Below are 27451 nucleotides of genomic sequence, written 5' to 3'. Positions count from 1 at the left end.
TAACAGCAGAAATTTTGGGCTCAATTGTACATACGTACAGGTCTACCTGTATATATTTCTTTGGTATCCTATCCCAACCTTCTGGAAGTTTTTCACCAGAAGTTCAGATGGCACCTGTCTGGCTATCTTTCAGAAAGATAGAATTTGTCCAAGATCTCTTGAAACCCTAATAAATCCTTTTTTAAAAATAAAATTAAGTGCTCTTTAAAGATTTGCAGTTGTAACAAATTTTAGAAAAGCAATTTCCATCAAAATCAAATAATGTATATTTTAAAAAACAATAACTTAAATACTAGTTATTTAAATAGGACACAACTAGTATCCATCCACTTTGTCTCTATTTTTATTGTTTGGAAAGCAATGGAAAATGTCATATTTGTCTTTAAACCGCTGGCCTCTGGGTTGGAAACAAATCCAAATATAACTTTTAGACAAATTTTTACAAAATATTGCTTAAACAATCACCACTTTTTAACAAACGGTTATAAATTTTTACAAGTATTCTTCAGATACAAATAAAAGGAGATATTAGGCTTGTATATAAAGCTGACATACTAAAATAGAACACAAACTGTTGTTAAAGAGTTCTTTTTAGCTATTTTTTTACATACTGGTATAAGCAACACAGTAGAAAAATTATCTCTTTTTATCTCTTCTTGCAGATTGCAGAGGGGATGGCATACATTGAAAGAAAAAATTACATACATCGGGATCTTAGAGCCGCAAATGTTTTAGTTTCAGACGCGCTTATGTGTAAAATTGCTGATTTTGGCCTCGCAAGAGTAATTGAAGATAATGAATACACAGCCAGGGAAGGTTGGTACTGTTTTTTTTTTACTTTTAATATATTTAATGATGGGTCTCTTAGATGTTTCTAATCAATAAATTGTAATAAATTAAACTTTTAATATATTTAATGTATTTAATTTAATATATTGAATAATGTGTTATTTTCTATATTACAAACAATCCGGTGGGGAGAGGGTGTAGGGAGACATATAATGTATTTCTCTGGAAGCGAGAAATACATTATATATTGTCAATTCCTCCATTCTAAGGCTCCCTCCCTCTTGATTATACAATTCAGAACAAAGAGTATGTACCCAACCTGAACTTCCTGTGTCATACTCACACAAGTGGAGGAAGCACATTACTTCATTACCCAGAAAACAATATGGAGACTTTCTATAACCACTGCTGGAAAAGGGGTAGAAAGAATTCCAGAAACCATGATCTGCATGTTTTCCCTACTTATTGTCTGTTCATGAAGGACAATTATGGTAAGGCAGGGGATGAAGAGGAAAATAGGTTTTCATGTTTTCCTAGAAGACATTACCCCATCACTTCACAATCCTTTCCAATTTCTTAACTACCTTTCACTTCTTAATGTCTAGATTTAATATGGGATTATTTGTACTTCCATAGGTGCAAAGTTCCCTATCAAATGGACAGCACCAGAAGCCATTAACTATGGTTCTTTTACTATTAAATCAGATGTGTGGTCCTTTGGCGTTCTTCTGTATGAAATAATTACTTTTGGAAAAATTCCTTATCCAGGTTTGTGCTTCTTCCTATGTATTGTTCTGTTATGTTTCCACTATATAGAGAAGTATCGGAGTCAATAAAAGGTATGCATTGAACATAGTTATTTGGTGAAAGGTAAAAGAAAAAGTTGCTAGGAAAATGTGGCTGCAAGTGCCCTGTTTCCCCCAAAATAAGACATCCCCTGATAATAAGCCCAATCAGGCTTTTGAGTGCATGGCAATAAGCGCTTATTTAGGTGTTCAAAAAAATATAAGACATGGTCTTATTTTTGGGAAAACATGGTACATCAGATGGAACAATGTTTTATTATAGTAAGAATAAATATTATATTTATTATATAATAATAATAAAGCACCAGTACAACACACAATTAAGTAACTAAAATTCAAAAACTTAGGTTGCTTCACTAGTTGCATCTTTTCCTAGACAATGAAAGTGTAAATCTGATTATTTTTGCATAATTGGATAAATTGCTCCTATTGTTGTGGGCAAAGGTGGAAATGTTTGCTTTGGCCCATTTTGCCATTGCTAAACTGGAGAACCAATTGCAATACTCGGACGCCAAAACAATTGAGGTTTGGTCCTACTCATTCCCAGGTTACAAGGAGCATTTCAACCTTGTTAACCGAGTATACAGTGGCAAGACTTTTTCTTCAAAGCTTAGAAATAAGAAATTTAGATTAGGCCTTTGGAAAACAACAAGCCCTTTTTGTGTTTTGAAGTTTTTTTATGATTTTCACAAATAATTTATCTAGGTTAAAGAAATATACCTAAATATTGCATTTCTCCAGGAAGCAAATCCTGCCCATTTTGTGAATAAAATGGATATAAGCACATGTTTTACCTTAGAAATGTATATTTTCCTTTTCTAAATCAGTTCTTCTCATTTTGATATAAGACCAACCATATTAAAAAGTAACTTTTACTTTTTTTTTTAATTGTTTCAGGTATGAGTAATTCTGATGTAATGGCAGCCCTTCAACGTGGTTATCGCATGCCATGCATGGAATCCTGCCCCTCTGAGCTTTATGATATTATGAAAACATGCTGGAAAGATAAAGCAGAAGAGAGACCAACATTTGAATATTTACAGAGTGTCCTTGATGATTTCTACACAGCTACTGAAGGACAATACCAGCAGCAACCATAGAAGAAAAAAAAGAATTGTTGCTCTTATTTCCAAATGGCAGGGACCTTTTAATAAGACAATATGATTGAGCCAATTCTTTTATACTTACAAACATACATGTGTTGGAATACCCTAATTGTTTGTGATACCAAAATTGAAAGCTAGAGCTCAAGTGGGCAAGACAGATTATCAACATCTTGCTGAAGGCTTAGAAGTTTTTTTTTTTCTTCACTGATGCTTTCTTTGTATTTATATTAAGTAAACAATTAGTTGAAATGAATTATGATATAACAGAAGATCATCCTCTGTATAAAATCCTGGTGCAAAATCAAAACTCCATGAAGGCAAGCAACAGTTATTCCAAATACTCTGTGCAACATGCATCTGGGGGAAAAATTAGTCTGTTTTACAGCTGAGCTAGAAATTATATGAGATGCTGCATTTTGGTTACTGAAAAGCTGCCAAAGATCTGAGGGAATCCCTTTATTTTTCTACAAAAAATATTTCTTTGCAAAAAAAAAAAAAGTTTTTGTAAAAAATCTATTCTCTAAGCATGACTGAAAATTTCCCTTTAAAGGTATCCTTCAAAAATGGATAGTATGAAATATGCTGGAATTGAGAAGAAAATGATATTACCTTAGAATAATCTTTTGTGGTTTTCTGGAATTCAACAGCTATTTTCGATTCCTAGTTTTTCCGCTCTGATTATGTCATTTTATTATTCCCTTAATATGTTTAGGGAAAAAGGCAAATAAAATGTGTAGCTTTAGAAATACAATTGCATATTGCAACTAAAAGTAGTATGTTTTGGCACACACAAATTATATGGTGAAAAATAACTGAACCCATTTAGAAGCAAGAGTCCTAGTACACAACTTATATTAAACAATATGGGTCTTCCAAAGACATTTCACAATACTGTGCATCAGGATTTTAGCAATTCTACCCATCCATCCAGCCCCATGCGCGCGTGCCTGCACGCACGCACACACACACACACACACACACACACACACACACACACACAGAGTGTCCTGTATTATATATTGGGAGGACAGTGTTTTGGTTAAATTTTCTGAAATGCTTTTCACCACTCTATTACTATTGGAACACAATGATTATACCTATGCTCAGTAGTGCTGGTCAATACTGTTATATACTTTTAATGAAGAAATTTATTTGGTAGACTGGTAATCAGACTGTCAACTTGTAAATACAATTTCAATGTTTTTGTGATTTTAATAAATAAGCATTATTGAAAATCTGAACCAATATAAGATCAATTTCTTATTCCTTATTACAATAATGTACAGCTTCTTTAACAAATTAATTCTGGATTTACAGATATGTGGTGTTTGAGTACATCAAATAGATGTCCTAGCTAGCTGGTCAGTGATAAAGAATGCTAGACCTTAGACACTATCTGGAATATCACACGTTTCCATTTTTCCTGTAATGTACCTAGCTTCTCTTGTAGTCTTTTCTAGCTCTTATAGTACTTGTTCCTTTCCTTGGAATTTTTAAAATAGATTCTAGTATGGACAATAAATCCAGATTTTTCTAGAAATTAATTTGGATTTTTGACAAATAATAACTGCAGAGAATGAAAGTACCTCACTCAACATACCCCATATACTTCTGACAGCTTAACTTTTGCAAAATATTTATCGTCTTTTACTAATTAAATATATAAAGTTATACAAATTTAATGTCTTGGGAGTTCCATATATTTTACTGCACTTATATGGAAATAAAAAATTACAGATGGTGAACATGTACAAAAGAAATATAGTTTATTGGTGTCAAAGAATTAGTCATAGTATCAAAATATAAACAACATGTCAATTATTAAAATTGTCCTAGCTGAATTCCTGGGGAGCAAAAGAACAGCTTTCTGCACATTTTCACAATGGTTATAAACATAAAGTATGTGAATGTTAAGATCTAAATATTATATGCACTGTTACAATAATTAAAAAATAAGTTTACAAAAGAGGAAAACGGGAATAAAGGAATTTTAGAAGAAGCCATAGCATTCTTAATGTAAATATTATTTAGCATGCTTCCCTCATCTAATGTCCATGAAATATTTTAGTAGAATAACTCTTCCTGACACAACGGCAAATTCTGTGGGTTGTAATCCCACCATCAGGAAGATGGCAAATTTAGCATCAAGATAAAAATTTCAATTTGTTTCAAGTGAACTCTTATGCCAATATTACCATGAACAAAATATAGGACATTCTATTCCTTTCAGATTAAATTTATATCCCTATGGTTTCCACTTTTATAAATTTTGATTCAGTATGTCGTGATCAGTATTACAGTTTCATTTTATGTGCTACTGACATCAATCTGGGTGATGCAGAAAGTGACACCTCAGTTTTTTTCAGATTTTACTTTTCAATGTCTTAGGGACATCTGTTACTAATGTTTCAGACTTGCAAAGAAGCCCTTTTTGGATTTATGTTGTTTAATACTTTCTGTACTTAATAGACCTTTGCTTTCTTTTAATTCTTCTTGGAGGTGAGATAATGTGGGTTCAGGTTCAAGGTCACATTTAGGCCTATTTTGAAGGAAAATGGTTTGTTGTTCCTATGAAAGCAAGATTTGTTTAAATAGAATTAGAACGTTGTCTTTTTAATCCTTCTGTCCTAGCTTCTTCCAAAACTGCACATCCTAACTGAATTTTCCTTAAAAATATGGGGAAGAGACACTCCAACATTGCTATCTGTACTCATTCTAGCACCTAACTTATTCTATTACTCTGATATGAATAAATGAATAATACTCTTTTGGAAGTGGTTGTGGTACCTTTTCAGAATCTTGAACAACCATATAAGATTGAATATCCAAATTCTATTTATTTTGCTTCCCATGACTAGTCTTCCAAAAGAGTATTATTAACAACCAGGATTTATTCATTTCAGAGTTAACTTTAAACAGTGCATTGCACTCTGAAATTCCATTTAGTGTCTTACGTTGGAGTTGCTTAGATAGTAAGATGGGAGGTTTATTCATTAATAAATAAAATAATAAGTGGTCTTTAACAATGACTCATTCAGTGTCTGTTCAAATTTAAAACAATTCTGCATGAATGGCAGTTATAACTAGGTTTTGTACTTATGGACATCACAGCATAAATCGTGGTTGTGATTTATCACTTTTCTGCAAGCTTCCCACAAGAAAAATCAAAGGGGAAACTGGCAAAAGTTGGAAGTTGCAGTCACTTGAGGATAAGGTTCTCACTTAACAACCCACACAGCCCTTGCTTAACAATGGCAACCAGGACCACTGGAACTGCTGGCCCTAAGTGGTGCAGTCATGTATTTTGGGATTTTCAATCCCGTCACTTAAAAATGAAGTCTCAATTAGCATTGTTAAGCAAGAATTACCTGTATTCACTATTACTTTTTAACTGAAGAAGCAAAATAACAGTGAAAAAGCTAAAATGATTTTAAATAAGGCCAAGAACACCTTTTGGAAAGCAAATCTCAGCATATTATTTTGAATCTTGTAGCAGAACACAGCTCTAAATACATTTTAAACAGATATGTGACTAATTTTAAGACTCACCATCTGCTTTAATGTAGTGTTCTCCTCAACTATTTTTCTATATTCTTCTTTGGCATCTTGCAACATTTCGTTTAACTTATGAATTTTCAATTTCAATGATTTTATTAACTGCAAAACAAAGTGTTTGAAAGTATTGCTATCATCAACTGCCAGGTTATGGTCTTTCATCATGCTACATGATATTATTAAATGTTTTATAAAATCTGCATATGTAAGGAATATATTGTTCTAATATGCTGGAGTCGTATCCAATCCACTGGGAAAAAAGCCATTTGGAAAAGCAAATGTACAGTTCTTTAGTTACAACTTGCTTCAAAAGAACCCTGGACTTTCTTCATTTGTCTTCCAACACTTAAAGATTATTGAAACAGGGCTTTAATAAGTTCAAATGCCTATTTCACTTTCTTCCCCACTTCTTTTCTTTTATATCAATCTTTAAATTCTAAGCCTGCAGGTAAGGCAATGACTGCAAAAAAAAGTTATGTAGCTGTCCATGTGCCAGAGAGCCTCTAGAGCAGGGGTGTCAAGACTCAAGGCCCATGAGGTGCTTAGATGTGGTCCATGAGGCCACCCTGGAAACAGCAAAGGACTGGCCCATGGTGCCTCTCTGAGCAAAAACAGAGCTCGGGCGGGATGCATGTGCGGCCCTGCAGGCCCCATTTTCGCTGTCAGAGGGCTAGCAAAACAAAATGAAATGTTTCCCCTTTTGCATTTGAGCATGAAAGAAGGGACCGGAATGAGAAAGGGAAAGAGGAAAGACAAAGAAAAAGAAGGGAAGATGGGAAGAGAGCAAGGAATGAAAAATGAGGAAAGAAGGGAAGGTAGAAGAAAGGAGAATGAAGAGGAAAGGAAAAAGAAGAAAAGGGAGGGAGGGAGGGAGATTATAATGTGAGAGAGCGTCTGAGGGAAGTATTGCCTAAGCACTTGGCCACCACAGGTACCCGACACAAGTGACGTTAAGCTGGCCAGCCCCCCCCCAGCCATGCCTACACCAGCCCCGAGGTCAAACAAAACCCTGATGCGGCCCTCAATGAATTTGAGTTTGATTACCCCTGCTCTTGAGCCAACAATTAGTTTTGTGATTGAAGCTGGACCTTCAATGAATAGCAAAATTATAATATATCAAATATGTAAAGTCTATGTGCAGTGAGCCAGTTCACTTCATCCTCACACCAAACAACACTGGAAAGGTTGCTATCATGCACTGGGCCAAGATCCATAGTTAATTTTACACACCCTTGCAATCATTTCATATGTTCATGAAATACTCAAATTAATGTTCAAGGTAACTTGTCCTATCTTTCAAGATATGCAAATGTGTTTAATAATACTAAAATTATCTACACTGAAATTGTGTTTTTAAGTATTTTTTTTCTTAGAATTATGCATCAATTTAATTGTTTTTCGATTTTTCTTTTCAATATTTTTACATTTTTTACACTATATATATTTTAATCTATATATAGAATGATTATGATAATGCATATTTTAGATTATAAATTATTTTTTATGATAAACAACAAAGGTACCTCATCTCTCTCTTTATACGGCTTCTGTAAAGCACCTGAAGTTTCTTCCATCATCTTGCATTGAGCATCTGTGAACACCAAACAAGGATAAGAATACTGAATACTGAATACTGAAGAATACTGACCGGCATTCTAAATTGTAGGCAAGTTTAGGACACAGTCTTCTTACCTAGATTTATCTTCCATTCTGTAGAGTCTGAGCAGGGAATTTCCGAAGACAGGCTATTTTGTTCTCCAAGTTTTAGTTTCAGCTCTAGTATTTTCATTTCTCTTTCCTGAGCAATAATATTCTATAATAGTTTAGGGCTTCATACAAATCAAACAGTTTTAGAAATGCAAGAAAATCATTTTGGATATTGGTTTAACATGATTCTTCTTTGTCCTTCGTCCAAAATTTTTTGTTTTAAATGATAATTCAAAATCTATTTCCTTAATCAAAATGAAACTTTCTAAAAAGCACAAGAAACAATTTACACCTCATGCTTGATTCTGTTTTGACTTACCAGTATTGAATTTGTAAATAATTTCATTTCTAAAGTTTTTTATAATTCTGCTCGTGTAAGCAGAGATTTTATGAAGTTAGGTGGCCTTATAAACATGACAAATGAGACCAATGAACAAACAAGCCATTCAGTGTACTCTTGGATATATTTTCATGTTTTACATTTATCAACTATACTTTGGGATAGAATTCCTGGAGATAGCTATACAAAAATGCCAAAATTTACAATAGGTTAAATCCAGGCATACCTGAACCTTTTCTTGTTCAGCTATGAATTCTTCTACTGGAACATAACGTTCTTCAACTTGGTCCATTGCACATGTGTATGCGTGCTTCTTTATGGCATCTTTATACATTACAAATTTATTTTCCAATTTTTCTTCATAACTTTCTTTCAAGTCTTCTAAGCGTTTACTGGATCAGCAAGGTGCAACAACCAGAACACAGATAACTTTTTATTACTTAATTATTGTTATATTCAATTCCTTGCTCACTGACCTTGATTTCAACCGGTAACTATTGAGAATGATTGATATAATGCTTACTAGTTTCAGATACCAGCTGTTTGCATTTCCTTTTACATATGAGCTTGCTCAGAACTTTTTATATCTGGATCAAGATATAGATGTAAGCTTAATACAAGAGGTGCATGTTCATATTCAACTATAAACCACTTCTCAGATAATGCATATATAAAGGAGAATATTTGTAGCTCAGGGTTGAAATGAGGAGCCCTTGGTGCTTTCTGAGCTTTGTTGTTTTCTTACAGACATTTCATTACCTAAACAAGGTAACATGATCAGTGCCAGTTCAGTGAGTCCCAAGGACCCATAATGCATCTATCTTATTCCCCCACTAGTGAATGGAAAGAATCATTTTCATCAATCCACTTGCCTTGTCAGCCATTTTAGCTTTCCTTGGAATATTTTATAAAGTAAAAAGAAAAATCACCTTCATGTTAAACTCAGTTACTGATGAATTACGGTACATAAGCAAATTCATGCATCATTCTAGGCACAATACAGAAATTATTTGCCATTCCATCTACTTTTTCTGAGTGTTGGTTTGTTATTTTTTATTTCTGATTCTCCAATCTACCCTGAAAGCTTGGATTTTCCAGGTTGTTCTTCCATCCAGGTCCTAGCAAGGTCTAAACTTATTTAGCTTAGCAAAAGTTGGCTGACTTTCGCCATCAGCTATGAAAACATCATGCCTGTTAGTGTTTTTATTTAGCTAGTTATTTCTTGACACTTACTGTACTGTACCTCTGATACAGGCAAATCTTTAAAAACCTGGAATCATACTGCAGAAAAGATACTGTAAAGCTAGTTTGATTCATTATCAAATCCATTAACAAGGGCTGTTAGTGAATTCCTCTGCCCCTCCCTCCATTGAAGATGCAAATGCCAAGAACAGTGGTTCTTGAGTACTTGTGACTTATTGATCATAAGAGACAATACAGTATAACTAGACCAGTGTCAACCTTGGCAACTTTAACTTGCATGAACTTCAGCTCCCAGAATTCTCCAGCCAGCCATGCTAGTTAGGGAATTCTGGGAGCGGACATCCACACATCTTAAAGTTGCCAAGATTGACATACACTGAGCTAGAGTGTTAAGGATTTTCTATATTACTCTGCCTGCACTGTGTCTAATTTATTGTTAATTTGGGATTACTTTTCTCTGTCTTGTATTTTTCCCAGGCAATGCTCTTGGACTCTCCCTAGTACAGTATCAGCATTGCCTGTCCCTGTATTGTATTTCTTGTAAACAAATATCCTTTCTGTTACAATTCTCATTTTCAGGAATTCTCTCATATACACAATGCTTTGCCTTCCAGCATCCACTTCTGTCTTTTGTTTAATGATACATACACTCAGTATTCCTTCTGATATAATATTTCATAAAACATAAATGGTGTGTAACAAGCCTTGATCTAATAGTCCCTTCCAAATAAACATACATGAATAGGCCATGTATTTTAGCTTTCTAAAGTTGGCATCACCTTATTGATAGTTAATTGGATAGAACTGAAATGATGTATCAAAATTACTGGTTCTAATCGCATAATATATTCCACAATATTACCAAAGTTTTCTGTGTATTATAGAAGCATAGAAGTGCTCAAAAGACTTGGAAATGATGTGGAGCAGCCAAAAATATGTACACAATTGCCATAAAGTTTTAATTTTAATAAAACAAAATGAAAATAAGCTTTAAGCTAATTCTTTCGAAGTAACTTAGATAGCTGCTACACAAAATTAAGGTAGATCAGATCTACCTTAATCAGGGATCTATCATTGCCGCAGTTCATATTTATAATTGGATTCTTTTTATGCAACTGCTGATTCATTTGGCTGCCCTTGAAATGGGACAGGCAGATGACTTTTGTCAGTTCTACCAATATATCTTTCTATGGCATACCTCCAAGCTTCTTCTGTTTCCATAAGTTGCTGAAACATTGCTTTGGCCATCTCTTTGCGTATTTGGACTTCAAGGAGTAATTTGCCTTGCCTCTCTGCAATCAGTTTATTCTTTAGTATCTCTGTGGTTTTCAAGAGATCCTATAGTATCAACATGAACCATATATAGAAACATGAAAAAAATGGAAGTGATACATCATGCATGAAGAAGTCAAACCTAATATTGGAAGTTCACTTGCCAGAAGGCTTATCTTTAGACGTTTTATCTCAGGTTGTGCAGTACTACTAAAAATGGCCCAATGTACTTCACATATGAACTGTATTGATTTTAAAATTTATTCTACTAAAAGCTTGGCCCAATTAAGTATATCCTCTTTTGTTGAAATAAATGGAAAAATTATTACCATTACACTGGTAGCTGAACATATGGCTGCCATAATTGTTCATGCAGAAATCAAGGGTGATTTCTCAACTAAGAATGCATATTGCATAGCACGGTAATGCAGGAATAAAAACATACAGTGTACCAGTGACTCCTTGTGTTTTACTGAAAGTTTGCAGATATTTCAGAATAAAACTGCAGGCAAGGAACATAATGCCTAAATTCCTGCCATTCTTATTTGAGTTCTGAAATTCACTAATGGTGATGAACAATTGAATATTTTTTTTAAAAAAGTCTTTATTCTGGATATTGAATTTCAGAAAGTAAATAGATGGGGAGAGGAGGTCTAAATCTATCATATGCACCCACTCCAGTCTGAATTACAAGCTTGTGTATTTAATTATATCTGTAGTTCTTTAGACAGGTTCTCAGATAATAGAAAACTATTTCTTTCTATCCTTTTTTTAACTCAGGTTCTTCAAGAGAATGAGGCCTAAATCAGTGACTTTTATTGCAAAATGATCAACCTCCTCTGCTTTTTTCTGACTTCATTACTACTTTCACAAAGTCACTAGTAGTCCTATGGCACAATCAACATGTATCTGAGTTTACTTATCAAAGTTTCCAGTCCTTAAACCATAGCTCTTAACTTGTCATGATTCTTTTTGCATATGGACAACCCACATCTAACTGCTTTGAATTGGAAAAGTTATGGGTTCCTTCATTTCACCATGCCATAATATGTTTTCGTCATCTGATACATGTTCAACCATTTTGGATTTACAAATTATAGTTTATGGTTTACAATTATATGTTTTTCAACCAGCTATAATTTACACAACAATTTTTTTGTTAAACAAAACACAATATTTTTTTTTCCTGAACATATTGTATTGTAAGGAACTGGTTTTTGACTACCTCATGGTTCAGAATAGTAATGTCTATTTCCTCATCTTCAGAGGAAGAGGGAATGTCGGTATAGGTGGGAAATTGCTCAATTGATATGTCATCAAAATGCACTGTAGGTTTATCTTCTCTCCTGCTATACTTTGGAGGAAAATAATCGAAGAGTTTGTGTTGAAATGTTGGAATGACCTAAAACACACAAACAGACACAAAACACATTTTAAGATTGGTTAAAAAGATAAGATCATTGTTTTAACTTAATTTTGTTTTGTTTTTTTTACTTTCTTTGAAAAACTATCAGAGAAATTCTATTAACTTAATGGAAAAAATGTTTAGTTCATCATCAAGGGGTAATTTAATGATGGAAGACTGGTCAAAATTCATAGACAAAAATTGAGTACCAAGCAAGTAATATAATTGGTTAAATATGGAGTTTAAGATATTATTATGTAAGTAAATATGTAGATATATATATAGGAATATAAATATAGTTTACCGATGTGATAAACTTGGAAAAGAAATCGCAAGACTTGATTTATCTTTATTTGTTGTGTTTGTTGTATTGTTGTATATATGTTTGTTTGTATTTTTTAATCAATAAAAAATTAATTAAAAAAATGATGGAAGACTGGAAATTCTGCTAGTATAAAATACAGTAGATACCTCTAGCTATTGTTACTACCTCTTACTAAGTTTTTTTTACTAGCTTTAGTACTTTCAGCAGTAAATACCCATTCACAGAGTAAATCTATGTACCCTGTCATTCAAAATTAAATTTTCACCACAAATGTATAATTTTCTATTTTGAAATAAACAACATAGAATGAGGTAATGTATGTTCCATCCTATTTGGAAATTGGACAGGCAGTCTGAGGCTGGAGGGAACTGGACCTCAACGTATCTATAATCTATAAACATTACATATATTGGAAAAATCACTAACAGCAGCTTCAACAATTGAATACTATTGTTCTCACACAAAAGCAGTTAAATGCATAGTGTGTAGTTCAGGTTAATTTTAAGCATCAAAGAAGGAAGGAGTAAAATCATCTTTTCAATTCAAACAAGATAAGCTGACAAAGAAAACAAACCAATCACTATGGCAAAAGTGGTAGTATAAGATACGTGATATGCTCTCTGTATTGTGAAGAATATAGCATCTTTCTTACTTGTTTTGCTACAGCAGAAAACTTCATTACATGAAGTGTTTCGTCATATGTGGAAGCACATTGACTAACGTTGACAATCATGCAGGCTTTGCCTTTACCACAGAAGAAGGGTTGGAAGAGGCGAGTCAGTTTACTCTCTCGAAAAGGAATATAAGTTGGCCTTAATCTTGGAGTAAAAATTGTATAAATGTTAACTTCAGAATCAGGATAATTTGCAAAATCCAAAGATGTAAGGTAAGAGTCAGAGAAAAGGAGAGATAAACCATTTTTCTGTATAGCAATTAAAACGTGTGGTTTTTGGGAAATGATACGCAAACATAACAATTTTTTATTACCTGCTGCAGTAAACAATTGCATTGTGTCATGCTGTCATTACAGATTATTTTAAGGAAACCATAACTATCCTTTCATACTATTTGAAGTTATTAATGTATTAAACAGTTTTAAATTGAAGTTGTACCAAACTTTTATCTATCTTACTTACTTTGAGTTTTGATTTTGTTTCAGAGCTGCAATGCATTTTCCAAGAATAAGAAGGGAATTATTAATATTGCCAGCTTCTTTCAGTCTGTCTCCAAAGGTTTGAGCTTTATGGCATCTTTCTGAACCAGCCAGGTCACAGAGGGAAAGTCTGTACAAATCAACACATCCATCTAATTTCTTTTGATCTTTCATTAGTTGAATGAATGAAAGCAGCTGTTGTCATTAAGATAGCTAAACTGTAATTATGAAAATGAATTCACTCTCAGCTATTGTGCTACAATTCTGTAGGAAGCAAATATAAGGCCAGTGATTAATGGCCTTATTGCTACTTGTCTGGACTACTGCAATGCAATCTGTATGAAACTGCCTTTGAAGACTATCCAGAAACTGCACTGGAGTTAAAATTGGACCTGGGTAACTTCGAGACTGTCTTCTGCCACCAGTAGCCTCCCACCGGCCAGTCCGCTCCCACAGAGAGGGTCTCCTCAGGGTGCCATCAGCCAAACTATGTCGGCTGGCGACACCCGGAGGAGGGCCTTCTCTGTGGGAGCCCCTGCCCTTTGGAATGAACTCCCCCCAGAAATTCGCAAAATCTCTAATCTCCGTGTATTTCGCTGTGCCCTCAAAACCATGTTGTTCCGCCAGTCTGGGCTATCAATATAATAATTTTAATTGGTTTTAAATTGGGTTTTTAAATTCGGGGTTTTATAAATTAGGCCTATTATTTAATAATTTTAATTATTTTAAATATTCTGTCTTTGTGTTTTTAATTAGGCTGTACACCGCCCTGAGTCTTTCGGGAGAAGGGCTGTATAGAAATTAAATAAATAAATAAATAAATAAATAAATAAATAAATAAATAAATAAATAAATAAATAAATAAATAAAATACAGCAGTCTAGTCATTGGTAGGTGTCTGCTACTATCAGCATCTAAAAGCTGTATTGTGAGTCTTGGATTGGCTGCCCATAAACTCTAGGTACAATCATAAGTGCTGATTTTAACCTATAAAGCTTTATAACACTTACGTTTAGATACCAGCAGGAGTGCCCTCTCCAACTAGATGCAAACTCTCAGATACATTTTTCCTGAGAAAAACTACTGGTATCATCACATTTTGATGAGATGAATATGCTGGAGGCCAGGATTCCGTCCCCCCCTCCCCCTTATGGTCCTATACTTTGAAACTACCTTTGTTTGAAAGTAAGGCTAATTCCTCATTTGGTTGCTTTGTAGAATTTAGTTAAAACACAGCTCTTCTGAAGGGACGTTTGGGACTAATGGGATGTTCTCAACTATTTATACTATATGTATACTTTTTTGGTTGTTATATATTTTTATATATTGTAAATTGTTCACCATTGATGTTTTAATTATGCATCTTGCATAGTTTACTATTGTTAGCTGCTGTAAGTGCTGGAGATTTGACATCATACAAATACAATCAATCAATAAATCTACATTAGTATACTGTACTCTACCATTAGTGAAGTGACACTTACTCAGAGATTCCAAGAGTACGTGGCACATCTTCATCACTCAAACTGAGGAGTCGAATAGAAAATATACTATGACTAGGGGAAAAAAGCACCAGATATGTTATGTTGTGTTCTAATTTTTGTCAAGCATTTTAATATTTCACTATGGCATATGAATAGCATAACTATTATTATCAGTTTAGAAAAGTATTTGAGTAAACTAGTGGACTGTTCTAGTAAAGTAGTGAATTGTCCTAGTGGACAATCACATAAATATGAACCAACAGTGTGCTGCAGCTGCCAAAAAAACCAACAGTCCTAGGCTGCATTAACAGAGGGATATAATCAGTGGTGAAATCCAAATTTTTTTTACTACCAGGTCTGTTGGTGTGGCTTGGTGGGTATGGTGTGGCTTGGTGAGTGTGGCTTGGTGGGCATGGCAGGGGAAGGATACTGCAAAATCTCCATTCCCACCCCACTCCAGGGGAAGGATACTGCAAAATCTCCATTCCATCCCCACTCCCGGGAGAAGGATATTGCAAAATCTCCATTTGCCAGTTCTCCGAACTACTCAAAATTTCTGCTACTGGTTCTCCAAACTACTCAAAATTTCCACTACTGGTTCTCCAGAACCTGTCAGAACCTGCTTGATTTCACCCTTGATATAATCAAGATCACATGAAGTGTTAATACTATTTTATAATACTTCACAGTGCTAGAAGAAAACTGAAATCTGTGAACAATTGTGGATGGGTTTTTTTTTTGTTTTTGTTTTTTTGCAGTTCTATAGCGTAAACTGTAGTCAGTCTTGTGTACATACTTTCTTCAATCCTTTTCCATCATACCATTTATTATACTTTGCATGCAATATCATTAGCTCAAGAAGGAAGAGTAAAACTAAATTAAATGAAGCAAACCTTCGACTGGATTGCTGGTTCATCTTGGTGCATGCCAAGCTTCTGTTCTTATTTCCTATTTTAAGTATTTTACAGGCCTCTTCTGAATTTGATATATTGACCCATTTTAAATCTGGGGAAAAAATAACATCAGCATACATTAAAAATGAAACTATAGCTTTGTTTATTCACTGTGCAGTTATACAACTTGTTGCTTCTTTGCAGTGCATTCCTGTACATGGCTATTCAGAAAGTACTCCTGCTGAGTTCAAACTAACCCTGCTTTTGAACATAAAATATAATATGAACATAATGATAATGAACATAAGATAACATAAGAAAATGGACACACATGTTTCATTCTTGTGCCCAGAAAAAAATTCTCAGGGCCTTAAACAGAATAAAAAGATGACACAAGATGAATAAAAGAGAATAAAGTGATAACATAAGATAGGGTTTCGACTTCTCACAAAGTCTTGACTCAAGACCAGTATAAAAAGCACCTTTTACTGTCCAGAGTTGTCCCACTGGTTTTGAGCTGAAATTTCACCCTAATTTTTGTGACAGATTTCTATTTATAAAATAATATTTGAATTCTGGTCTGAATTACATATAACTAACAAGAAGCCTACATATTCAATAAAGCTGATGTTAAGATTAGCCAAATAATCAGCAAATATTATTATTAGCAAAAAATATAACATTGTTTTAAAAGTTATAGAACAACCAATTCACAAGGCACTCTTATTCCAAGTTGTAACTTGGAAACCAACAGAAGTTAATACAGGTGTCATCTTCTATTATGAAAAGGGATTTTCATTAAATAAGAGACTCAAACTAAATTACTTGCTTTTGAAAAATAACAAACTTTATATGAAACTGAGCATTTTTTTGCTACAATAATCAATTTCTGAATTTGCCTAAGACAGGGGTCGGCAATCTTAAACACTCAAAGACCCACAAAGGTCCTAACCAGAAGACCACCGTTCAATTCTGGAGCCAACTGGAAGTCCGGTTCCCTCACCATAGTCTCCTCCTAGCATCCTTTTTCCTCTACCTGTCCTAAACGAAAGCCCTATCAATTGTGGAGCCGACCAGCAACAGGGAGCCACAGCAGAGGGATGAAAGAGCTATATGCGGCTCCAGAGCCACAGGTTGCGGACCCCTGCGCTATACCATAGACAAGTGGCTGTTCCATCTCTTCTTAAAATCCTCCAGTGATGGAGTACCCAAAACTTCTGAAGGCAACTGTAAGGAAATATCTCCTTAGTTCTAGGTTGGTTATCTCCTTGATTAGTTCCCATTCATTGCTTCTTGTCCTGCCTTCACATGCTTTGGAAAATAGCTTGACTCCCTCTTCTTTGGCAGCCCTTCAAATATTGGAATAATGCTATCATGATGTCAGTGATCAATACAGTGGAGATTTTGTACATGTTAAGGCTGCCCTTGTCAGAATAAGCAGGAGAAAGAATTGAATTATTTTAGCATTGAGGCAATTATGGGAGATATCAAATGTGATTCACTCATGGGGTAAAGACCATCTGAAGACAGCTTCATAGAGATATGATAGAACAAACAACTTGCTAAGGAATAATTGTACCCTGATTAGGTGCATGTGAGAACATGACTATAGTAAATGTTTGTGGACTCCATCATAAAAAGTGCCTGTTTCTAGGCAGAGTTGTGCAATAATGATTTTGGGGCTTAAATACACGAGTCTGGGATGTGTGTGTGAGTTTTATTGTGTTCCTAATCTAGAATTTACTGTATGGCCATTTAAACTTTAAAGTACAGTGCCTTCTTATTAAATGTTGTATTAGCACATGGCTCAGCAACCTTAAACACTCAAAGAGCCACAAAAATCCTAACCGGAAGCCCCCCATGTTCAATTTTGGAGCCGACCGAAAGTTGGTTTCCCTCACCATAGAGTTTCTTCCTAGCGTGGCATCCTTTTTCCTCTACCTGTCCAAGCTGAAAGTCCTATCAATTGTGGAGCCGACCAGCAAGAGGGAGTCGCAACAGGGATGAAAGAGCCACATGCGGCTCCACAGCAGCAGGTTGCTGACCCCTGCCCTAAGAGGAAAAATAGATTCCATCTGCTATTGCAAAAATTGTATATTCATTTAGTGCCGGACAATGTCCCAAGAACTAACAACTAGGCTACCAAAATAATCATTGAAACTGATCTTAGACCCAGTAATTGTCTAGCTAGTAACAACAAAGTGACAGTGTTACCTTTAATGTAAAAGTTTCCTCCTTGATCCTCACAGATTCTTAAGACTTTGCGCTTCTGATTTTTCAAGACTGGTAGTAAGTCAAGTAAGTCATAAATATATTCATTATAAATTTCAAAGAAGGAAACCCAAAGTGATGCCAAGGTTTTCTGATCCATGGTATAAGCCTCTGATTTTACAAATTCAGACTTGTAATCTGTTTACAAAAGTTTGAGAGTCAGCAAAGAGAATAGAAGGCAATACTTATTCAACAAAGTAATGACATTTTATTCACATTTATACATTATTATCCTTGTTAAATGCTAGTATTAAGGACCTAATTTGATGCCTAATGATGCTTCAGAATGTTGGCTTTGAAAAACTGGTGGAAGACATACAGCTTTGTTTTGACATATTCCATATTATTACACAAAATTTCTGCATTTTATATCTAATCTCCAGGGCATGGCACTTTTTCACATTATCCTAACAAGATGTACATGCACATCTTGTGCATCTTTCTCTCTGTGTGTGTGCGAAAGAGAAAGAGAAAGAAAGAAAGAGAGAGAGAGAGAGAGAGAGAGAGAGAGAGAGAGAGAGAGAGAGGAAGGAAGGAAGGAAGGAAGGAAGGAAGGAAGGAAGGAAGGAAGGAAGGAAGAAAGAAAGAAAGAAAGAAAGAAAGAAAGAAAGAAAGAAAGAAAGAAAGAAAGAAAGAAAGAAAGAAAGAAAGAAAGAAAGATCATTATTTACTTTACCTAACTGGTCCAAAGGAAGGTTTGGTGAGTTGTAGCTGTATGACATTGAATCTGAAGGTTTCCAAATATTTTCAGTCTCCTTAAAAAATATTATATAGATTAATTATATTTTATTCTTATTCAGTTATATGAATTTGTTTTTTTAAAAAATTAAAAATCCTCCACACTTTCCATTTTTAAAAAAAGCTATTATAGCTTCTAATGAATCTAGCATTAAATGCATATTCCCCAAAACTTCACATATATGTTTTTCTGAGAACACTAAAGCATGTCAGGATTTTCCAGAGATTAACATATTAATTAACATGCTTTGCCATTCTCCTGCCTTATGTGTGCATCTATTTTTAATACATCATATGGCTTAATTCACAGACAGCAATGTTCTGTGTATTATTAATGTATTTTTATTCTATTATTCATATAAACTTTAAATAATTTTGTAAGCAATCCTGCAAGGTTTTAATCTTTATTTTTGAATATGTGACTATTTCAAGACAAGCAATTCTCCTGTGATGAAGTTTGAGACCCAGTTATATACTTGGAGCTGGATGTCTTAACATATTTCAGCAGCTTCTAGAAACTACTGGTAACTGAAAAGTAAAATACAGATCGTCCTCAAGTTACGACCACAACTAACACCCCCATTTATGTCACTAAGTGAAACATTTGTTAAGTGAGTTTGCCCCATTTTACGACTTTTCTTGCCACCGTTGTTAAGTAAATCATTGCACTTGTTAAGTTAGTAACATGGTTGTGAAGTGAATCTGAATTCCCTATTGAATTTGTATGTCAGAAGGTCTCAAAAGGTGATCTCATGACTCCAGGACTCTGCAACCCTTATAAATATGAACCCTTTGCCAAGCATCTGAATTTTGATCATGTGACCATGGGAATGCTGCAATGGTCATAAGTGTGAAAAACAGTCATAAGTCACTTTTTTCAATGCCATTGTAACTTTGAACAGTCACTAACGGAACTGTTGTAAGTCGAGGACTACTTGTACAATGAAATACTTGAGCTGCATGTTGGATCACCAAAATGATAATTAAAAACATTATTTCACGCATCCTCCTTAATGCAAAAATAGGTGCAGATAAAAATAGTTTCAGTCTAGCTTTAGGAATTGTTTTAGCTCTTGTTTTATCTATTTTTCTTTAGATTTATTTTTATATTATTTTTTTCCCAGTAATTAACCTTCTGTATCATAGGTGAACGTATGAACTATAATATGAAGGCAGAAATTAACTTCTAGTTTAAAGAGCACACCCATGGATTTGCTTAACTGATTCTACGCTTTTTGTTCTGTATAGAAAACACCACCTACTAAATTTTTTTCATTGCCTGTGGACTCATTCCCATCTCAAATTCTGGCTAAGAAAAAAAACAACCAGCTCCTATCCTAGAAAAAAGAAATGGTGGGTTCATATGACTTAAAGGACTTACACTGTTTCTTTATTCTTCTTGCCAATAATCCTTGCTCATCATAAACACTGTTTGCCTTGGTAGCACAGTGGACTAAAGCACTGTTATTAACATCTGCTGCTTGCAATTACTGCAAGTTCAAATCTCACCAGGCTCAAGGTTGACTCAGCCTTCCATCCTTTCAAAGGTAGGTAATATGAAGACCCAGATTGTGGGGGCAATAAGCTGACTTTGTATAAATATACAAAAGTATGAAGGCTTAATGCATTGTAAGCCGCCCTGAGTCTCCGGAGAAGGGCGGCATATAAATTAAAGCAAAAAAAAAAAAAAACCTGTATGGAATATGGAATTTCCAGGGAATGTCTAGCTATTACTGGAAATGCAATTCTAATATATCAACCTTACATCTTCTTTTCTATTGACCACCATGAACAATAGGAGAAATAGCAAAAAATGAAATTCTTCTTTGTTCCTTTGTGGCTGCACTGCTTGATTCTAAGTTGAAGAATAATATTATAACAGAGTTGGAAGGGACCTTGGAGGTCTTCTAGTCCAACCCCCTGATTAGGCAGGAAAGCCTACACCAGACAAATGGTTATCCAATATCTTCTTAAAAACTTCCAGTGTTGGAGCATTTACAACTTCTGAAGGCAATTTGTTCCACTGATTAATTGTTCTGTGAGGATATTTCTCCTTAGTTCTAAGTTGCTTCTCTCCTTGATTAGTTTCCACCCATTGCTTCTTGTCCTGCCCTCTGGTGCTTTGGAGAATAGTTTGACTCCTTCTTCTTTGTGGCAACCCCCCTGAGATATCGGAACACTGCTATCATGTCACCCCTAGTCTTTCTTTTCATGACTAGACATATCCAGTTCCAGAAACTGTTCTTTATATGTTTTATCCTCGAGTCCCCTAATCAGTGGTGAAATCCAAATTTTTTTACTACCGGTTCTGTGGGCGTGGCTTGGTGGGTGTGGTGTGGCTTAGTGGGCATGACTTGGTGGGCTTGGAAGGGGAAGGATCCGGAAAAATCTCCATTCCCACCCCAGTCCAGGGGAAGGATTTTGCAAAATCTCCATTCCCACCCCACTCCAGGGGAAGGATACTGCAAAATTACCATTCCCATCCCACTCTGGGATAGCCAGAGGTGGTATTTCCCGGTTCTCCAAACTGCTCAAAATTTCTACTACCGGTTCTACAGAAGCTGTCAGAACCTGCTGGATTTCACCCCTGCCTCTAATCATCTTTGTTGTTGTTGTTGTTGTTGTTGTTGTTGTTGTTGTTGTTATTATTATTATTAGTCATATTTCTATGCCGCCCACTCTCCGAGGACTCTGGGCAGCTTATACCAAAGACAGTATACTAAATAGCATATTGTCCCCAACAATCTGGATCCTCATTTTATCCACCTCGGAAGGATGGAAGGCTGAGTCAACCTTGAGCCGGTGAAATTTGATCCGCTGATCTGCTGAACTAGCAGTCAGCTGAAGTAGCTGCAGTACTGCATTATAACCACTGCGCCACCTCGGCTCTTTGTTGCTCTTCTCCGCACTCTTTCTAGAGTCTCAACATCTTTTTTACATCGTGGCGACCAAAATTGGATGCACTATTCCAAGTGTGGCCTTACCAAGGCATTATATTCTTGGTCTTTCTCCTTCACCCTGCTTTCTACATGAAGAGCATGATAGTTTCTTTTTCTTCTTAAGCTTTAGAACAGAGAGCTCAAAATTGTGAGCTTTCTATCACAGAGGATAACTTCTTTAAATACCTTGTTGTTTTGATCTTAAAGTCTGTCTAGGTACATTTAATTGGCTTGGTTATACTCTTACACATACACACTGCTAAATAAGAACCACAATGAATTACGTAGAAAATTCTAGTTAGGATTATGTGGAGTTTTTCCTATGAAGCCTTATATGACTTTTAACACATGATAATACCAAACATATTGGTCCACTTACCTCTTTCAAAGAAAAAAGAAGTGCAGTTTTCATGGATTCTTCTTGCTTAACTTGCATGTCATTTAGCCTCTTGGTAAGATTACTGAAGCAAGGTTTTAAATTCATCTTTGAATACTGTCTTCCTTTTATATGATTAAAGATCATATCAAGAGAACGAGGAAGAATGCCACCATCTTTTGGACAACCTAAGGATACAATTAATTTTGTTTCCTTTCATGCTGTAAAATGAGAAGATGTTCTGAATTTTGAACCTCAAATTATACCTTGGACCGTGAAACTTTTGCCTGCGTTAGTAACACCATAAGTAAAAACAAGGCCATTTCTTCCGTCAAGGTAAGCGTTTACGATGTCTTTCATTGTGCCTTCAAAAAATTCATTTTGCGTTGTATCTGGTCCAAAAACCTACACAGAGAATACAAGTTATTTTCAGAGACAAATTAAACAGGATGCATGAAAGCTTTACAAACAATCTTTACAACTTTTACTTTTTTTTTAGGAATGTGCAGATTATTCCAAAAACACTTCTATTAGATTTTTTTCCCATCCCTTTTCATCAAGTTTTCCATTTTTGAAACCACAAGAAAAATCTGCATTGGCTTCAGAACATAATTTATCTAATGTAAATATGGCACATGGATATTAGATATAAAATTCCGTGGTGAATATTGACTATGTGATGGAAAAAAAAAAGTGATGAGAAAACATTTCTGTCTAGATAGTTGAACTCATGAAGCAGCAAAATGCATGTTGGATTTTCCATTCAAAATAGCACTTGTGGAAAATAAATTATTTTAGCTTTTAAAAGGTTAACCCTCAAATTCAAGTATTATGGTTCTGATCTAAATTGGACTCTCCAGGAACTGCTGTTAGAAATGATCATGTTTATACATATTTATTTATTTATTTATTTATTTATTTATTTATTTATTTATTTATTTATTTTTCAAATTTATATACCGCCCTTTTCCTGAAAGACTCAGGGCGGTGAACAGCTGAAGATAAAAATACATAGAATACAAAATTTAAAAATAGTTTAAAACAAATTAAATAGTATTGGCCCACAACAATTAAAACACCCCCAATTTAAAATCAAATTAAGAACTAAATTACTCAATTAAAAGAGTTAGAATTTTATGTGATGTTAGACTGACCAGAGGGTGTAGCAGCCAATTTGATTTTGAAAGCTTTGATTCCACTGAAATAAGGAACAGTGTGTCCCTTTACTGTTGGTTACTTGGTTACTATTGAAAACTAATTTGTACTTAATTATATAGTGTATAAAAATTGAATATTTGTATATTTAAGACTGCAATTTCTTAAAAATTACTGAACAAAAAAATTTGTTGACACTAATTTACCTGTGTTTCAAAACTCTGAAAATGCGGCATGGGGGAAAGAGGGGCACTTTACCTTTGTGAAGGTGAATTGATGTGCAGATTGTCCAATCTTCTTTTCATTAGTCTTTATTTGGGCCAATTCTTTTGGAGCCTGAAGTGTTACTGCCTCTTGATTTTCAATAATTAAGCAGTCCTTAATACAAAAAGCTTTTTAATATCCTTTACAAATTAAATGATATGACACAATGTCCAAGATATGCAGTATATGCAAACCCCTTGTATTATCCATTTAGTGTTCATAACAACTTGATGGAGCCCATCGCAGAAGATATTCTGATACAGCAATATTTTTCAAGCGTTGACAACTTTAACTATGTTGATTGGGGAATTCTGGGAGTTGATTCCATACATCTTAACATTGCTAAGGTTGTTAAAACTGTTCTATACCAAGAAAAGCTATTTTCTGATATACATTCAGACAGGAGAACCAACATATTTAGATTTTAGGATCTAAATATTATGCTCCATTGTACATTTTCAACGTACCCAGCTGTTTATTTGTATGTTTATTTTAAAAATGCATTAGTTATCCTATACCTAAAACATCTCATATTGCTGTTTAATTAAAGCACAACCTAATCTATATAAACACAATCAATATAAAACATATTAAAAAGAATTTAAAATAGCAGTCTTATGCAGAAATCAAACTATTTAAAAGCATAACAGGAGAAAAAAATCAAGTTAAATTAAAATACTTTTAAATGCATAAAATAAAAATATATACCAAAAGTATTTCCTAACTGAAGAGCTCTTGCTAAAACAAATGGCTGCCAAGTAGTATAGACTTGTATAGACTTAAAAACAGTAATTGGGAGCAGCAACTCTATTGCTAGGCAGCATGATGTCACATGACCACACTGGCTTCCAACAACTGTGTCAGTTCTGGTTTCTGTCATTAAAAAAAATCTTGCACAGTTGTTAGGCATGATGTGAAGGATTGCCATTTGCAGCCTACTGTTGGTTTGCCCACTGACTTTTTCTGTTGGAAGCCAGCAGTAAAGCTCAATAATGGTGATCATGTGAGGATATTTGTGATGCCCTAATTGCCTGAATTATGATCACATGACCACAAAGACACTGTAAGGGCTGCAACAGAACCAGTCATAAGTCTTCTCATTCAGTGCGGTGGTAGCTTCAAATAGACACTGAACAAGTGATCATTAAATGAGGACCCCTGTAGCATGAGAGCCATAGTAACAGCAATGATTTCTACAGCAATGATTTCAGAACTCAACTAGAAATACACTGGAAAAGACACATTTCCATTAATGGCAAAACCATTGTTAAGGCAATCATAAGCAAATCAATAACACATTCTAGTATAGGTGATATTTAGACAATGATGATGAAAAACAATCTAAGAGCTTGTTAAGAAACCAAAATAGTGAAAATAAGATTTTTAGATTACTTGTTCTGAATATTCAAAATGATGTATAACAAACCTGGTTTTCATTATTTTCAAGCTCTGCCTTTGAGAAGGGCCGAACTCTCAAGTAAACTTTCAGTGGCTGATATAATTCCTTAAAGAAGAAAATAATAAATATATAATGTCTATTTTATCCTTTAGAATTACTAGTCTTGAATATACTACCCTTTACTTTCTAAATTGCCTCAATTTTACTTTTGTGCCTAAAAATTTACTTCTTTTAAACATTATTTGTTTAGCAAAACCAGCTCTGTGCATGCTCATGATTTAACTTTACATATGGGGATGGGGTAAAAAATATTTCTGATTTTAAGGGATCAAAGTTTGTATCAGGGTTCAAGATCACAATATGCCCTAATGAGGTTTGTTAGATTTACAAACTACTGTTGTAGTTTGTAAACCAGAATCTATGACTTAGTCTGTGGTGTGAATGCAACAACTTGTAGTTTATACAACAAATTATGAATCAGTAAACCATTGCTTCACACAATCCATAAATCAGGCCACACAGTTTAAGTTGGTTGCAATTTTTTATTATTTAGGTCCATTAATCTGGAACATAGTACATGCTGCTCATCTTAACTTTATTTCATTTTCCTTGTATTGTGTTTTCAATCACTGTGAGAAGCAACCATGTAACAAAAACAACACTTTGCTCTAACTCTCTTTGTGTTTATTATGTTCATAATTACTTGGTCCTTTTATGATATAATTTAAGATTCATCAGTGAGACGACAGGAGATTTCTCCAATGTTTCATGGGATAGACTTGAGGGTTAAAGAATTTAGCATTCACATACAGTATGTTACGTCAAACCACAGAAATCTAGACAAGCATCCTTAGTGGTTAAACATGAAGTCATCTACCTTCACTTCTTGTTGTTCTTCAGGACTAGATACTTCAGACAATTCTTCACGAGATACTGCTTCTACCAGGCCACATCCCATGAAAGCAGTTCCATAATTTTCTTGGCAATTCATTCTTCGCTATATGACAGCAGAAAAAAAAAAATCCTAGCTTGTATGTAATATCCTTTTTAAGCAAAAAAACCCCCCTGTAGTTAGTGTTATCAACCTTTGAACCTAGTATTACCTATTAGACAACTAATTAAAATATAAATTTTTAATGATCATAAAGATCCATTGATTTCAATTCAAATGTGCTTAATCATTCAGGATCCAAACCAATGTATCTAAAATTTACCACAAATGCTAAATTAAGAGTACTTGGAGACACTGCAGGTGGTGCAGCTAGTTAATTTTGCCTGGATTAGAAACAAACTAAGATTGACCCTAAAGCTGCAGAACAGACTAGGAAGTTGATCAAATTTCTTGCAGAATGGCAGATCACTTATATATTGTTCACACACACACACACACACACACACAATGCTTGGAAATTGTCAGCAGCTATGCACAACTTGAGATCTTTTTATTTTTGCTCAGCTAGTTGATTTTGGAGGTGCTTGGAGGGAAGATCACTGGGAAACATAAGGGCTATGAGCTAGCAGGAAATCGAAGTAAATAAAAATATTTAAAAATAAATAAAAAATAAAGGCAACAATTAAGGACTTCCATGTTGTAATACAAACCAAATACTGTAGTTGTATTCATGAAATCACCAGAATTTAAGCTTCTCTTTATTAAAGTTAAATGGTTCTTTGAATCTCACCAAAACAAAACAAAAATCATATGTAGCACAAAATAAAACTAAGGCCTAAGATACTGATGTATTAGCGAAGGTAGAGCTTTAAAGGTAACAAAAAAAAAACTTGTAACCCATCACAAAAGAAATTTAATGACCACTGCATGGTTGTAAGAGCAATATAAAATCGCATCATTGTTTTGGTAAGAAATACAAACTGATTTTGATTTAGCTACACATCCTATTTTTGCTTCAACTGATTTGCTTCTACACTTTCAAAACCAAAAGTCTTTCATTTCATCTGATAGCCATAAGAATGGAATTCCAGACCAAAGAATGTCTGCTTGAATTTGTAAACTCCATTTGATTCCTTTCTAGTCTTTGTGGGATTATTTAATAAACAGAAGTGAAAAGTGGCTTCATATCAAGCCACTTGCAACAGTCTCAGATAGTAGAAAATATCTATTCACATCTTTCAAATTGGCATTATTGGGTACTAGCCTGTAGATGTCAAACTATCAATGAAGCCAGTTAAAGGTACATTATTATTTGAGAAACAGGATCTAAGACGAGAATAAATTATTGCCCTGTAGTAATTTTCAGAATTTTTTAGACC

The 27451-nt window shown here is 34.4% G+C and overlaps 2 protein-coding genes across 2 annotated transcripts in view; one reads left to right on the top strand and one right to left on the bottom strand.

Annotated features, from left to right (window-relative positions):
• LYN (LYN proto-oncogene, Src family tyrosine kinase) overlaps positions 1-2695 on the top strand; it is a 39078-nt gene extending 36383 nt beyond the window's left edge. The window contains exons 11-13 of the mRNA XM_070942278.1: positions 663-816; positions 1426-1557; positions 2493-2695. Of these exons, the coding sequence (XP_070798379.1) occupies positions 663-816; positions 1426-1557; positions 2493-2695 (489 nt within the window). The remainder of the gene's footprint in view (positions 1-662; positions 817-1425; positions 1558-2492) is intronic.
• A 2406-nt stretch (positions 2696-5101) lies between these two features.
• Positions 5102-26171, bottom strand: LOC139315805 (kinesin-like protein KIF20A). The gene is made up of 18 exons (XM_070942277.1): positions 26058-26171; positions 25208-25285; positions 23776-23895; positions 22629-22767; positions 22366-22550; positions 18986-19064; positions 18253-18447; positions 16039-16150; positions 15146-15217; positions 13645-13791; positions 13161-13326; positions 12004-12180; positions 10705-10844; positions 8530-8695; positions 7949-8054; positions 7780-7847; positions 6251-6358; positions 5102-5269 (listed from the first exon to the last, which is right to left on the bottom strand). The coding sequence occupies exons 1-18, from the start codon at positions 26169-26171 to the stop codon at positions 5102-5104; spliced, it is 2340 nt and encodes a 779-aa protein (XP_070798378.1).
• Between the last annotated feature and the right edge of the window lie 1280 nt (positions 26172-27451).

This window comes from Pituophis catenifer, unplaced genomic scaffold (assembly GCF_029215685.1).
Source record: "Pituophis catenifer annectens isolate HBS135680 unplaced genomic scaffold, rPitCat1.0.hap2 SCAF_3, whole genome shotgun sequence".
Classification (NCBI taxonomy): domain Eukaryota; kingdom Metazoa; phylum Chordata; class Lepidosauria; order Squamata; family Colubridae; genus Pituophis; species Pituophis catenifer.
Note: the sequence above shows the minus strand (reverse complement) of the source record. Positions and strands in the feature narration are given on the sequence as shown.